This window comes from Dermacentor andersoni, chromosome 6 (assembly GCF_023375885.2).
Source record: "Dermacentor andersoni chromosome 6, qqDerAnde1_hic_scaffold, whole genome shotgun sequence".
Classification (NCBI taxonomy): Eukaryota; Metazoa; Arthropoda; class Arachnida; order Ixodida; family Ixodidae; genus Dermacentor; species Dermacentor andersoni.
This window is the reverse complement of record NC_092819.1, coordinates 14,037,680-14,052,511: the sequence shown is the minus strand read 5'-3', so window position 1 is coordinate 14,052,511 and position 14,832 is coordinate 14,037,680. Positions and strand designations below refer to the sequence as shown.

Sequence of the window (14,832 nt, the reverse complement as noted above, 5' to 3'; positions counted from 1 at the left end):
AATCTAGCCTTAACCTACCGTCCTTGTCATCACGTCGAAAAATGTTCCATTTGTGCCTTTTTCATAAATTATTTCATCACCCGCTGCTACGCAACAAACTTATTTCTCCGCCTCCGTATGTATCGCCCAGACTAGATCACATTCATAAGGTCGGCATTTCATTTTGCAGATCCAACGCTTTTTTGCAGTCATTTGTACCACGCACTTCCAATGAGTGGAATCGCCTCCCCGCCTCGATGGCCACTATCGCAGATCACCAATTATTCAAGAATGCCATAGCTAACATCGTATATCTAGGTGCCATTTGTTAAATAGTTTTGCATATACATATATATATAATTTTCTGCACTAGTAACTCCTGTTTGTTGAATTTACCCGTTTTGCTTGTAACCACTCCCCTCTATAATGCCGTAATGGCCCTGAGGGTATGATAAATAAATTTAAAAAAATAAGTATATGTGCTCCACTGTCTCAAGTGCTTAACATGCATCACAGTCTGGTGAGTCTGCGCACTGGATACAATGCAAATATTGTCGCGCAACACAAAACCTAGTCATTCCCTGACACAATGCACTCAAAACCGTATCAACAGTGCTGCTACATTTAAAATCAGAAAAGTTTGAGAAAAGGTCAAACCTCAACCGAAAGCCATAATTTTTCCTTTTGGTTTTGCTACGGTGTGAAAAAAATCGTAACATTCCAGTTTTGTACTGGTTCGAGCAAAAACAATGTGTTTTAATGTGTCTTTTTTTTTTTTTTTTCTAGTTCAGTTGCGTTTCGATACCCTAGCAGCAATAGACCCACGCGGCAGCAGCATGCATGGCTCATCACTGTATGACTTGCAGGTTCATGGTGGCTGCACTGTGTGCTTTTTAATTCATGCTGTGAGTGCAGTTTGCAAGACGTTAGCAGAAAGCAACTCGGAAGTTCTGCGAGCTCAGAGCCCCTTCAATGTCCAGCAGCATCTACCTGGCTGATTGGATGACAATATATTGGCCGTTTAGGTGGGGGACACGAGTCTTGGAAACGAAAAAATACTAAAGTATATATTTTTAATTTCTGTCATTTTTTTAACTACGCACCATGGCAAACCTCTTCACAGAAAACTAGCTTGAAATAATATGTTGCCAAGAAAAAACATGCTACTATATTTATACTTTCAAATGCTCAGTATTGTCCAAGAGAACATGAAAAATTACCCATTTTGTGCCGTTTGCCATTCCAAAAGCACTTATCAGAGCCAGGCCATCTTGGTCTCACTCGAAAGAGAATGTTTCCGACTTGCTTTTCTGTCAAAACAATTCTTTAATGGTGCTTCAAAAGAGGGCTACCTGGTTTTGTAGCTTGAAATGTATATTTTTGTGCTCTTACTAGCTTCTTGCATTATTCTAAAAAAATTATCTTTGAAAGTCACAAATTTTGGGAGCCGCACCGTCTCTCTGCTACTCATTCAAGTATCTTTTCTTCATTTTTTGCCTGAATGCTAGAAAGCAGGGTTGCAAGTGCCGAAAGTAATTTTGTAGAAATTTTTGGAGCACCTAAAATTTCATTCTGGAGCAGATTGGAGCAGCCAAATTCTAATTTTGGAGCAGTCTGGAGCAAGTAAACTTTAAACTAGAACACTATTATAATTAAACATGGTGACACAAAACCTTGTACTCTACAGCACTAGAAAAGTGTTAACGAGCAGCCTAAAAGCATCTTCTATACTATTATTGACGAAGCAAGTGGAGGTGTTTTTCAAGAGAATTTGTGAAAAAGATAGGGTTGCAAGTGCCGAAAGTAATTTTGTAGAAATTTTTGGAGCACCTAAAATTTCATTCTGGAGCAGATTGGAGCAGCCAAATTCTAATTTTGGAGCAGTCTGGAGCAAGTAAACTTTAAACTAGAACACTATTATAATTAAACATGGTGACACAAAACCTTGTACTCTACAGCACTAGAAAAGTGTTAACGAGCAGCCTAAAAGCATCTTCTATACTATTATTGACGAAGCAAGTGGAGGTGTTTTTCAAGAGAATTTGTGAAAAAGCTAGGGTTAGTGACTACCACAGTGGTTTATTGAAAGACATTTCTCGGTGGTGTGACAGCACCCACCAACTATAGCTCAAACAAAGATTCTGCATGTGACTGAGCTTAGACACTCACTAGACTCACTAGAAGCACTTGCACATCTCGAGTTCACATTGGGTGATTGGGTGTAAGCCCCCCTGAATAAGACTAGACAGTGAGATTCCTCCGTCTCTTGGGCTTTTCTTCTCTGAGACCTCTTGCCACACATGCCTTCCCTTGTCGCTTGCCCACTCAGATTGCACTTTTTGATCACGGCGATCGTGTTGTGCAGCAATGTGATCGACGCAATATCAAGGTTCACGGTGGCCACAATCCTAGGCTGTGCCCCACAATCATGAGCAACTGTCATGGCGCCAGTGCGAGTCAAAAGAAAAAGGTAGGGGTGTGCGAATATTACATTTTCAATTTTGAAGCGAATCCAAAGATTGGCATTGAAGTGCTATTCAAATAAAATATTTTTGGAATAATAACACTATTGCTTTTGAAAAAATGCAATTTCTTTCGCCAACCAGACTTGCAGAAAGAAAAAGCAAATGTATTGTGCAGCAAATATTGCCCAGAAAGATTATTTTGCGGTCAACAAAACTCTCTAGTACAACCCTTTTGCCTGACAGTATCATAACTGCAGTTATTTAATGTCATGAAAGAAAGATAGCTGCTCAACATGTTCAATGTGCACCAACAACCTTCTGCATGCCACAATTTCTTCACACACTGAAAAAGGCTGCTTCCTGGACAGACTAGTGTCTGGTATTGGCAGGTATCTATTCACAAGCTGAGCGAACAGTGAGCACCAAGCTTACACCACCAATCGCATTGATTTTCATTTTGGCCCAAAATATCATCATTAATTACGGGAAAATGAGACATCCACCCAATCGTATCAATTCCTAGAAAGGAAACCCATACAGGTTCCTCGAAAGAAAAGCCTCGCAGTTGAAGAAAAATTCGTCCTGGTCCCGGACTCGAACCCGGGGCCACCACCTTTCCAGGGCAGCCGCTCTACCATCTGAGCTAACCAGATGGCTAAGATGGCAAGGCAAAGTTGAATTTGTCAACAACTCGAAGCAAAGGAAAGAGTTCTGTGGAAACCCGCAAGGTGGAGAGAAGTAATTAATTAAGGAAAAATTATACCCGTGCTACACGGGTGGGGTCAATGCTATTAAAAGTGTAAGATCGTAAGTTTCTTCATTCCATTATATTTCAGTCGCTGCTAGACATTGCCAAGCTTGCTACTTTGTCAGATTTGTAGTTTGGAAACTGTGTTTCTAGGCACTTAGCCAGATTAGTAGCAGACACAGAGGTCTTCACCAGGCAGCTGGTGTTGTCCAAATGCATGAAGAGGCAGCTCAATGGGGTACTCAAGCTGAGCACCAAGCACCAAAATACAATCTGTATGCATTGCCGCATAATACGGCTGTATTTGGGCAAAGCTGATTTAACTGAAAACAGTACATTTTGGGGGTTCGAATATTTCGAATAGTAAAAGTGTCCTTCGAATCGAATACTAACCGAATCGACTCGAATATTAGCGCACCATTATAAAAAAAAGAAAGAAAAAAAGAAAACAAAAGGCGCAGCCGGTAGTGGGTGTCCGCAGAAACGGCGCCAGCACTCTGCTCCATCAACATCATCATCAGCCTATTTTATGTCCACTGCAGGACGAAGGCTTCTACCTGAGATCTCCAATTACCCCTGTCCTGCGCATACCGATTCCAACTAGTGCATGAGAATTTCTTAATTTCATCACCCAACATAGTCTTCTGCCATCCTCGACTAAGCGTCCTTTCTCTTAGCACCCGTTCTGTAACCCTAATGGTCCACCAGTTATCTAACCTAAGCATTACATGACCTGCCCAGCTCCATCTCTTTCTCTTAATGTGACTAAGAATATCAGCTATACCCGTTTGCTCTCTGATCCAAACCACTCCCTTTCTGTCTCTTAACGTTGTGTCTAGCATTCTTTGTACCATCAGGGTCCTTAACTTGTTCTCAAGCTTATTTGTAAGCCTCCAAGTTTCTGCCCGATATGTCAGCACCAGTAAAATGGACTGATTGTACAGCTTCCTTTTCAATGATAATGGCAAGCTTCCAGGCAGGAGCTGACAATGTCTGTCGTATGCGATCCAACCCATTTTTATTCTTCTGTAAATTTCCTTCTCATGGTCACGGTTCCCTGTGATTAGTTGACCTAGGTAAACATACTCCTTCACAGACTCTAGAGGCTGACTTGAGATCTTGAACTCTTGTTCCCTTGCCAAGCTATTGATGATTACCTTTGTCTTCTGCATATTAATTCTTAACCCCACTCTTACACTCTCTCTGTTAAGGGCCTCAATCTTTTGTTGTAGCTCGTCCCCAGTGTTGCTGAACAGGACAATGTCATCTGTAAATCGAAGGTTGCCAAGATATTCGCCGTTGATCCTTACTCCTAAGCCTTCCCAGTTAAATAAGAATGCGTCTTCCAAGCATGCGGTGAATAGCATTGGAAAGATTGTCTCCTTGTCTGACCCCTTTCCTTCTATGTATCTTCCTACTTTTATTGTGGAGAATTAAGGCAGCTGTGGAATCTCTGTAGATACTTTCCAAGATATTTATGTAAGCGTCCTATACTCCTTGCTTACGTAATGCTTCAATCACTGCTGGTATCTCGACAGAATCAAACGCCTTTTCATAATCTATGAAAGCCATATACAGAGGCTGATTGTACTCTGTGGATTTCTCGATTACCATATTGATGAAATGGGTGTGATTCAATGTACAGTATCCTTTCCTGAAGCCAGAGTGTTCCCTTGGTTGAATAAAGTCGATTGTTGCTTTTATTCTATTGGAGATTAGCTTGGAGAATATTTTATATAATATTGGAAGTAAGCTAATGGGCCTATAATTTTTCAATTCTTTAACGTCTCCCTTTTTGTGGATTAGTATAATGTTGGTATTCTTCCAGTTCTCTGGGACCCTTGAAGTCGATAGGCAGTTCGTATAAAGGGCCACTAGTTTTTAAAGCATTATGTGTCCACCATCTTTGATTAAATCGACTGGTAGTCCATCTTCTCCAGCCGCTTTTCCCCATTTGATGTCTTGCAAGGCCCTTCTAACTTCATTGCTAGTTATAGAAGGAGCCTTTCTAACCTGTTCATTACTACTTTGAATGGAGGTATCGTTTCTGCTTTGGGTACTGTACAGGTCAGTATAGAATTCTTCCACTGCTTTTACTATATCTTCGAGATTGCTGATGATGTTACCCTGTCTATCTTTCAATGCATACATCTTGGTTTGTCCGATGCCTAGTTTCCTTCTCGCAGTTTTCAGACTGCGTCCATTTTTTACTGCTTCCTCAGTCTTTCTCACGTTATAATTTCAAATATAATTTATTTGATTTATATCCTTTATTTTCTCCTTGTTGATTAGTTTTGACAGTTACGCGAATTCTATCTATCTCTTCAGTTGTACACCTTCATTTTTTGTCGTTTCTTTATTAGGTCCTTAGTTACTTGGCAGAACTGACCTACTGGTTACCTTGGGACCTTACCTTCCACTTCAATTGCTGCTTCTGAAGCCAGCCTAATTATGGTTTCATTCATTGCCTCTATGTCATCTTCATTTCTCTGTTCTAAGGCTGCAAATTTGTTTGAAAATGCCAACCTGAATTGGTCTGCTTTTACCCTTTCTGCGTCTAGGTTGGCCTGTATCTTCTTCACCAACTTCATCCTTTCTCTCTTCAAATCGAGGTGAATCTTAGCCCTCACTAACCTATGATCACTGCACTTTACCCTGCCTAACATTTCTACATTCTGCACTATGCTGACACCGGCAGGAAGTATGAAATCAATTTCGTTTCTCGTTTCACCATTAGGGCCTTTTCAGGTCCAATTTTTGTTCCAACGCTTCCTGAAGAAGGTGTTCATTATTCGCAGCTTATTCCTTTCTGCGAATTCTAGCAACATTTCTCCTCAAGTGTTCCTAGAATACACGCTGTAGTTGCCAATGGTTTGTTCACCAGCCTACCTTTTCCCCACTTTTGCATTGAAGTCGCCTATGACTACAGTATACAGAGTTTGCACTTTTCGCATCGCTAATTCAACATCTTCTTAAGACTGCTGTATTTCTTCATCATCATGACTGGAGGTTGGAGCGCAGGTTTGTACTACGTTTATTCTATACCTCCTAGTCAGCTTTATTATGACTACTGCTACCCTCTCATTGCAGTCATTTTTTACTTTTGCCACACCAATTTGCTTGAGTATTAAAATGGCGCAATTGGCGCAGGATTCCCACCCCTGTAGAGAGTCTTAGAGTGCAGAACCACTATTATATTAAGTTTTAGGACATGGCAACATTTTGAAATCTAGTTAAAAATTACACACACAAATTCACACCTGCAATGCTGAAACTTTAGAATTTTATAACTTCATCTAAGATATAGATACAAACATTAAAATGCCAAGTTGCATTCTTGGGACTTTCAGACACACAGGCGTTTACCCTTAGCTCTCTTGCTGCAGAACGTTTTCTTTTGTTACTCACCTTCTAAATTTATAACACAAAACTGCTAACATTTTATAGGATTGACCTAGAAAAAATCTATTTGCATATTTGCAATCAGCCCACAAGATTGAATATTTGCTGAAAATTTCAGGTCTCTAGAGAAAATAGCAAAAATTGTTTTCGTGGAATCTATGTCCCTCCTTAAACGGCATATTGTAACGGACACATGGGCTGCGTTCACACATTTGTGGTTCAGACGTGTTGGTGTTGGCACGGCACACTTTCGACAAAGGTCAGTTTGATACTGCACTGCATTGGTTTCATAATAAAAACGTGTGACAAATGTTTTGATGCACACCAGGGGCACCGCTACATTCTGGAGGCATTGAAATCGGTAGATCAAAGACCATTCTGCAGCACGAGTGACTTGTGACATTTGTTTGAGAAAAATTAGAGAAGCTTTTGTGCGCATGACCATTCGTTTGTGTCAAGACACCATTGATGGTGTGCGTGAAAAAAAAAGAAAAACATTGCTTGTCTATGAGTTAATGCGTGTTCTTTATCAAGAATGATGGCCTTCGAGATGAAAGATAATATGCCGAATGCAACACGAACTGTAAATAACGAAGGCCACAGACAGACAGGGCAGCATTGCTACCTTGGTTAAGTGTATCTAGAACGTATACGAGGCCCTGCCTTCCCTCCCACCTTCTCCCGAGACATGCTGGACCCCCTTAGCATTTCTCTGCATGCTTATAGAGAGCCTGCAACAACACAGTGGTGCAGCCCAGGTGGCACACTATGGAGATGACATGCATTCTAGCTGCAGAAGATGACGGCAAGTGAGAGCAGCGTGCATGCTGTAGACAAGGCTCACTTTGCGAATTCTTGCACAGAATGTGCAAATGATTGCCGCCCGTTGTGTTCTAAAACTACAATACTTTGATTCATGTTACTATGGTGACTCAATAATTACTGAGAGCTAGATTATTGGTGCTGAGTTTTATTTTCAACAAGAGCTTTCTCTGTGGTGTCCAGTTGCGTGCAACTCCATCATTTACTTGAAAGATTATGGATGGGTCTAGAGGTAGTGGTTTCATGTATGCTAATTAATTGTGTTTAAGTTTTAACACTAAGCAAAAATATTTCGCTGTAAATAAGCAAAAAATAGGCATTTTAATATACAGTTAAACCTCGATATAACGAACTTCAATATAACGGAATTCTCAATATAATGAATTACTGAACTTTTAATAACCTCTTGTCCATAGAACACCAGGTATTTAGAAGCTCAATATCATGAAGTGTGTTTGTATGCAATTTCAATATAACGAAATTTTGCTCCCACCGCAAAGGAATGCCGAGACAATAAATAAAACTTCCGCGGATGCAGATGGCCAAATGATTGAATTACGAGGGGCTGCTTGCAGACGCACCTCTGAAATCACTCGTGAGACGGCAAGAGCGACCGCCGTAGTGGAGCCGCATCATTTTTCGTATAAAGTCGAAGTGCAATAAATCCTATCGCGGTCCGCGCGCTTTATGCTTTAGGTGCGAGTGAAGGTGCACGAGGTTGAGACAAGAAAGATGGTGGCTTCACGAGTGTCGCCTTCCCATGCGAGCAAAGAGAAAGAGGAGGTGGGGAGCAAGCTCGCAGTAACACGATCAAGCGCGCACCAGGTGCAGAAGGGGGAGGGAGGGGGGCAGTTGGCACGCGTCGTTATTTCTGGCACTTGTCGTGGTTGCGCGGCTGAGCACATATGCAGCAGTGCACCCTGCTTTAGAGGTAATCTGCCATGTGTGCAAAGTGTGAGTGTGCCAAGATGAGATGGCGTAGCATCATGTAAGCTGTCTTCCCGCGCATTTACTACTGGAGGTTGTGTAATCTTGAGTTTCGGTGACCTGTTGGAGCAAGAAGCAGCTGAAGCATTCGCTCCCTGCTGCCGGCACTTTTCATGATAACATTCTACAAGTGCAGGCAACGCTATCAGCTGTGGGAGTCGAGTGCAGGCGAAAGCGCGGCTGGCTTCGCTTAATTCGTACTGCCGATGTGAAGATATCGTCGACGCGGCATGAAACCATGTCATTCGTTGCCAAATCCCAAATTCATCAAAATGAATGTTTTCTCATTCAAATTTGCCTTTTTGAATTGCCCGATAATTCGGAAAATTCTGTGGTGCCTTTCTGCGTAAGAAAAATCGATCAGCAACTGTAGTTATTTGCATAAAAGGTCGAATTTCAATACAATTACATTTCGATATAACGAAGCAAATTGCCGATTTTACCTACTTCGTTATATCGAGGTTTAACTGTATCTTTCTGCACCCAATAAAGTATAGGAACATGTAAAGCAGCTGTGTTCAGACTGAGATCAGAAAGTTAATTGCTTAGAGAACTCTCACGGTCTTTGAGAAATGCCAGAAAGTTAAGGTGGCAAACAAATAAGCTTGGAATTTGTAACCTTGTCTTTATATCATCTGGTGTAGCTTTCATAGCGGGTACCTAGACTAGAGAATATTACAGCCCCAACAGTGACGGCAGACAGATATTCTTCGGGAAAATTTGTCATTATAAGTTATTGCTCACACTGCATGGGTGTTATGCTCGCTTGTTGTATTCTGGCACAGCTCCATCATTCCAGTATACTATCATGTGTGGTTGATTCCGTTAGATAGCGGGGCATTTGTTCCGAATGCGGATGAAATGCTAGCTATAGTTTGCATTCCGATTGGAAAAATTGCGGCTGCAAAGGCATGGTCAACAGTTGTACTGTGGTGGGGGTGGTGGTGGCTGTAGTTGTAGCAACAGGCAATTTTGCCTGGCGACTCATTCTTTTGTTGTAACGTACTATCAACGTCAAATAAAACGTGAACAGTGGAGCGCATAGGCCAAGCATAAGTGAAGGTACATATAGTGCGCGCCGTCCAGTCATCACCATCGACAGGCATGCACTTCCGCTTTGGCCGCACTGCGCAATCCCCTTATAGTGAGATATTTTCGCTTCTGTTCTGGCTCTTACATTTGAAAGGGAGAAAATAAAAATAAAAGAGAAGAGAAACTAAAATTTCCAGTTTACGGCGAGTATTGTCGCACAGTTTGCCAAAACTGTAAGTGCATCGGTGCGAACAGCGGTGTGCATAGTGCAGTTTGCACCTTCATAATTGTAGATTCGCTCATGTGGTTTGCGGCTTGTGCACCACATTCATTCTTTTATCCGGCAAACTTGTGCACCGCGCTATCGCTGGCACCTGCGACGGTGGCCGGCATGGGCGTGCCGAGTGCCTTTGGCCGTTTGTTTGACTCCCAAACGAGCGCCGTGCGGCCAAACCAGATGTGCGCGCTTGTCAGTGGTGATGAATGGACGGTGTGCACTACACCTTCACTGAGGCTTGGGCCACGCGCTCCGCTGTTCATGTTTCATTTGACGCTGATAGTACAGTCCTTTTAGCCAGTAGCAGATGCACAGTGAGCGAGCACAGTGAGCAGTGTAAAACTGAAGTCGTAGGGTTAACACAACTTACTTTCATTTAGTGCTAATGCTAATGGCGCCCATGGTAATGTCGACTCTATGTGCTCCACAAGCATTGCAATAGTGCGCACCTACTTTCTCAATCTGTTAATATACTGTGCTGACTCGCACTAGTATAGCTTCGCACCAGTCACAAATAAGCGTTCACATTTTGAATGTACATCAGCTCTGAATCGCCTAAAACTGACATTATAATTCTAAGCACAAGCATTTATAATGCTTGCTTTAAAAAACATTAGGACAATTTTTAACGAGTGAATGCTACCTGCAGACTCGAATATTTCAGCGAGAATTTTTTTTTGTTAAGATGGTTTTCAGCTCTTCAGGCTCGTGCCATGTCAACACGGCATACGCATCGACTACCAGCACAACAGTTGCGAATGCAGACGGGAGAACGAATGGTTCGTCAAGGCAGTGAATGCGTTGCATCCAAGATCTGGCAGCGTGCAGTAGCATGCAACATAACGCCCTAATGGCTGTTTGTGGAGCTGACGAAGCGTGCTGCCATGCCTGTGTGGCACAGTCTCTATAGAAGTGAGTCTGTTTATAGGCACACAACTGGAAAGAAAGAGAGAGGAGGGGTTCCACAACATGCTGGGAAAGCTGGTGGGGTTCCCCAAGGCCAGAAAGGTTGATGCCCCTAAATCTAATACAACTGAGCTATTGCATCAATTTAATAGGTACTTTCTTGTAGTGTGTTTGAGGAAGAATTTAGGATTTCAGTGTCCTACTATAGCAAAAACCAAACATTTTAACTTGTGCTTCAGAGTGATTTTCACATTGTCGAAGCTTTGTCACATATTTCACACTTTTGCACATTAATAGCTCGTATAATCACATGCCTTGGCCTAAATTTGGCATGCAGAGTCATGCGTACAATCAAGTCCAAGGGTGTATACAGCAATATATAGCTTTCTTTATTACCGTGTTGTCCCTTAAAAATTTTTGTCAATAACACCAGCCTTCTGCTACCACCTGCCTGATCTGTACCAGCAAAGCTTCGGTGGAGGCTAACAGTTCAGCCAAGCCCACATTCTATGCTTCACTGCTGCCAGTTTCAAGGGACACGAGTGGACAAAAGGTGGTAGACACAAGTTCACAATCTGTACTAAGCAAAGTGCATTAAAATGAAAAAAAGAAATGGAATAAGAAAAGCAAAGGGGAAAAAAAGCCAATGTAAAAAAGGTTGAGTACAAAGATGAAGAAGCTAATGGGACAAACCTGTCACATTCTTTGTCTCTGTCTTCACTTCATTTACAATGGTCTCTTATAGCATATCTTAAGATTTGTATTATGCCTAACATTTTCCCTAGTTTCTGCAGCTATCAAGGAGTGTTGCAGCATTCTTTTCATTATGATTCCTGTCTTTACACATTTTCAAAAATGTCCAAGCAAAAATGTACTCTCGGCTTCACTTACTTGACCACAATAGCTTCCCAACAGCACAAGCACATGAGCTGGCGACTTCCTAGGAATCACAGTTTCCAGCATTGATGCTTTGATGTCTGAAAACCACATGAAACTCAAATCACACATTCGTCTGCTAGAAAAACTAGTAAGTGGTAAGCAAATTGAAAGCACTGTTCAATGGACACACACACCATGATATAAGCTGCATTCTTTATTGTGAGCCAAAAGAAGGGTTCAGGGTGCATTTTAGTCTGCTGGGCGCACTGCATGTTTGTGAAAACGTTTGAGGTCTTTATACTTTTCAGATTGCTAAAACTGTGAGCCACCCTTAGTTTGTTATAAAGAGCAGAATGTCTAACTCTGCTAAATTATGACTTCCGTTAAAAAAGCAGTGCATTAAGACATGCTTTCATTATATCTTTGAACTATAAAACTAGAGCTAAAGACAGACTGATTTCAATGAGTATTTCTACAAGGGCCTTATTTTACATTCTGTAACAATACCCATTTTCCATTGTTCCTTTTTTATTACTCATCACAATCCCTGGCCACGCTCAGCCATACCAGTGGCTGAATGTCAGTCGATGACGAGGGGTACGGAAAATGAAATGGATTTCTACAAGATACGGTCCCAGAACAGATATCACATACGTGACCACAACTGCTACAAGTAAGGAATGCCATAATTTGTATACGATAAACTCTTGTTATAACAAAGTGAATGGGATGGTGAAAAAAATTCCATATAAGTGGCAATTTGATAAAAGTGGCTAGTCCGTAAAAGACCAGTAGAGCAGAAATAGCACAACTTCGTGGAAGTCTAAAGTGCGAGACACATGGTGCTATTTCGCGTGCGATCCATCTTACGGCGTGTACTGTCCGACTTGCTGTATACAATGATTTGGGACATATGGCACGAATGAGCGAGCGCCGCCTAGCTCCTCCAAGAACCAGTGCCCCTTCATGGATGCACTGAATACTGTGTAACTTTGCACAGAAAGTGAAAGAAAACGTGTTTGCACAGCTCTCTTGTTTTAAACAATGACAACATAAACACATCTATGTGAACACTGTAGATGTACTTCCACAGGGACACCTTCACAGTGTTGGCTTCGTCGACAGCCGCCAATGGCTAGGAGCCGGCAGGCATAGCGTGCTCGGCTGTCAAATTTGATACCGATGGCGCTTGCGACACAATCACATGCAGTTCGTATAACGAAGCACCTATGTTGGTCGGCACAACATGTGCACAATCACGTTGCCCTTAAATTGCAATACCTTTGATTTTATTGGTGCCAACAGAGGCGAACGAGCAAGCCAGACGAGCTTGCGATTGCTCGGAGATGGTATAGGCCTAGCTCGCCAGCCATCTATTCTGGGGCCGACAGCCTTTGTGATGCATTCACAGCTCGTAATAAAGTACCTAAATTCATCAACACAATCAATGTCCGAACATTTATGTTGCTCTTAAGTGAAAATACGATTAGTTTTCCCAGCGCCGTTGGTAGGGATGAGAAAACACGCCAGTCAGGCGAGCCACTTCGCATAAACGATTGCTCCGGCATCAGCATTGACTGCTTTCGAGTCGAAATCGGGCCACCGATTTACGATTTAATGCAACGTTTTATAACATGCAAACTTGCGAGGTCACTTCATTTTATGTTATTTTGCGGCAGAAACAAATTGTAGCCAATTTATGTGCCACCATAAGTGGCAAAAGAAGCCAGCATTTTGACCAGGGAGAAAAAAAGGGATTGGAGCGGCATGTCACTTGCTTGCTGGCCCCGCCCCGCCGGGTCTACCACGTGCCCATGACATACAGACTACCAGCGCTGTCATTGGCTGCAGCCGTCCGACCAACGTGATAGTCGTGCGATCATATCCAGCAGGTTGGTTGCACGCGGCAGATGCTGTTGAAAACCTGTTAAGTGCGGCTGCTTATGCGAACGATTGTACGACGGACCGCACACAACCACGTGTCTTGCGCTTAATACAGATGTCACAGAGCACATTGTTGCGATCGAAATCGACTGCACACAAGCACAGAGGAAGTAGTGCATGTTGGTTTGGGTGATCTTAGGCATGCCAGGCATGCGGAAGGCTGCACGGAGTAACGTTTGCCTGTTCTGTTGCACACTACCTTTTACAGCGCCGTGCTGCCACACTGGCGCTGCTCACTGCTGATTACGTGCTAATGCAGCATGGAGGAAAAGGGCGCACAGGCACTGCGATGGTGATAACTGGCAATGGAGAGGGTCACTCGCTCAGCACGAAATACAAGTGTTGGCATGAGTATGCACCCACTCTTTGCTAGTTGCCGCAGCACCATGGCAGCACGGCTCATCGCTGATAACTCACAGTGCAGCATAGAGCAAAAGGTAAGCAAGCACTGCAATGGTAATAGCTGGTGACACAGACAGTTGCTCACTCACACGATGTGAAGGGTGCTGAAGGCCGCTGTGAATGCATACACGTTGAGCAGCTTATCAGTATGCTTCAAGTAATCCAGTTTAAGATGCATGCATTTGGATCGGGACTGGGAAAAATTTCAAATAAGGCAATAATTCAAGTAAAATGACTTCATTACAATGAGGGTTTACTGTAATTATAACAATTATGAATCTCACCTTCCAAGATCTTCCCATCTTCTGTGTTACACATGCAGGTGGTTCTTGAGGTGACATCTTCGATTGTCATCTGGAATAACAAATGTCAACACACAAGTTTACCAGCTGTAACAAAACAAAGCATAAAACCTTAAAAGGACACTAGAGAGATATGTGTTAAGTTAGGCTGTAGTGGTAAAGTACACTGTTGCAATACACCAAATGCTGTCTTACCACGAACATAAGCTTGCTAAGCCAGAAAAGACTAATAAATGAAAGAGGGGAGGTGGCGTCACCCTGTTAGTTTTTCAGTCAGGTTGCTATTAGAATTAATTAAATTCTGGAATTTTACATGCTAAAACCACAATCAGATATTGAGGTATGGCATTGTGAAGGACTACCAATTATTTTTGCCATCTGAGGCTCGTTAATGTGCATCCAATGCATGGTACACGAGTGTTTTTGCATTCCATCTCCATCAAAATACACTCGTTGCAGCCAGCATTCGACTCATGCTCAGCAGTGCAACGCCATAGCCACTGAGCTACAGCGGCAGGTCCAGCTTGCTATGACATCTTGCATTTTGGCAGCATTTGCTTGCATTTCATTAATTACTGACCATTAGAAAACTGCTGTGTGTTCTAAAGATACCATATGCTAGACTTAAGAAGTTTCAAGAACTTTTCTTGTGCCCAAAAGAGCCTACATATGAGAAAATCCATTCAT

At 42.4% G+C, this 14,832-nt stretch overlaps 1 protein-coding gene across 2 annotated transcripts in view; it reads right to left on the bottom strand.

The window, feature by feature from the left end:
* LOC126521239 (G-patch domain and KOW motifs-containing protein) overlaps positions 1 to 14,832 on the bottom strand; it is a 45,298-nt gene that overhangs the window by 7,150 nt on the left and 23,316 nt on the right. Inside the window, exons 8-9 of one of the 2 annotated variants that reach the window (XM_050169886.3) lie at positions 14,128 to 14,197; positions 11,510 to 11,595 (exon numbers count right to left, since the gene is read on the bottom strand). In XM_050169886.3, the coding sequence (XP_050025843.1) occupies positions 11,510 to 11,595; positions 14,128 to 14,197 (156 nt within the window). Of the gene's footprint in view, positions 1 to 11,509; positions 11,596 to 13,995; positions 14,037 to 14,127; positions 14,198 to 14,832 lie in introns of those variants that run through there. The other variant, XM_055065863.2, reaches the window with a different exon arrangement.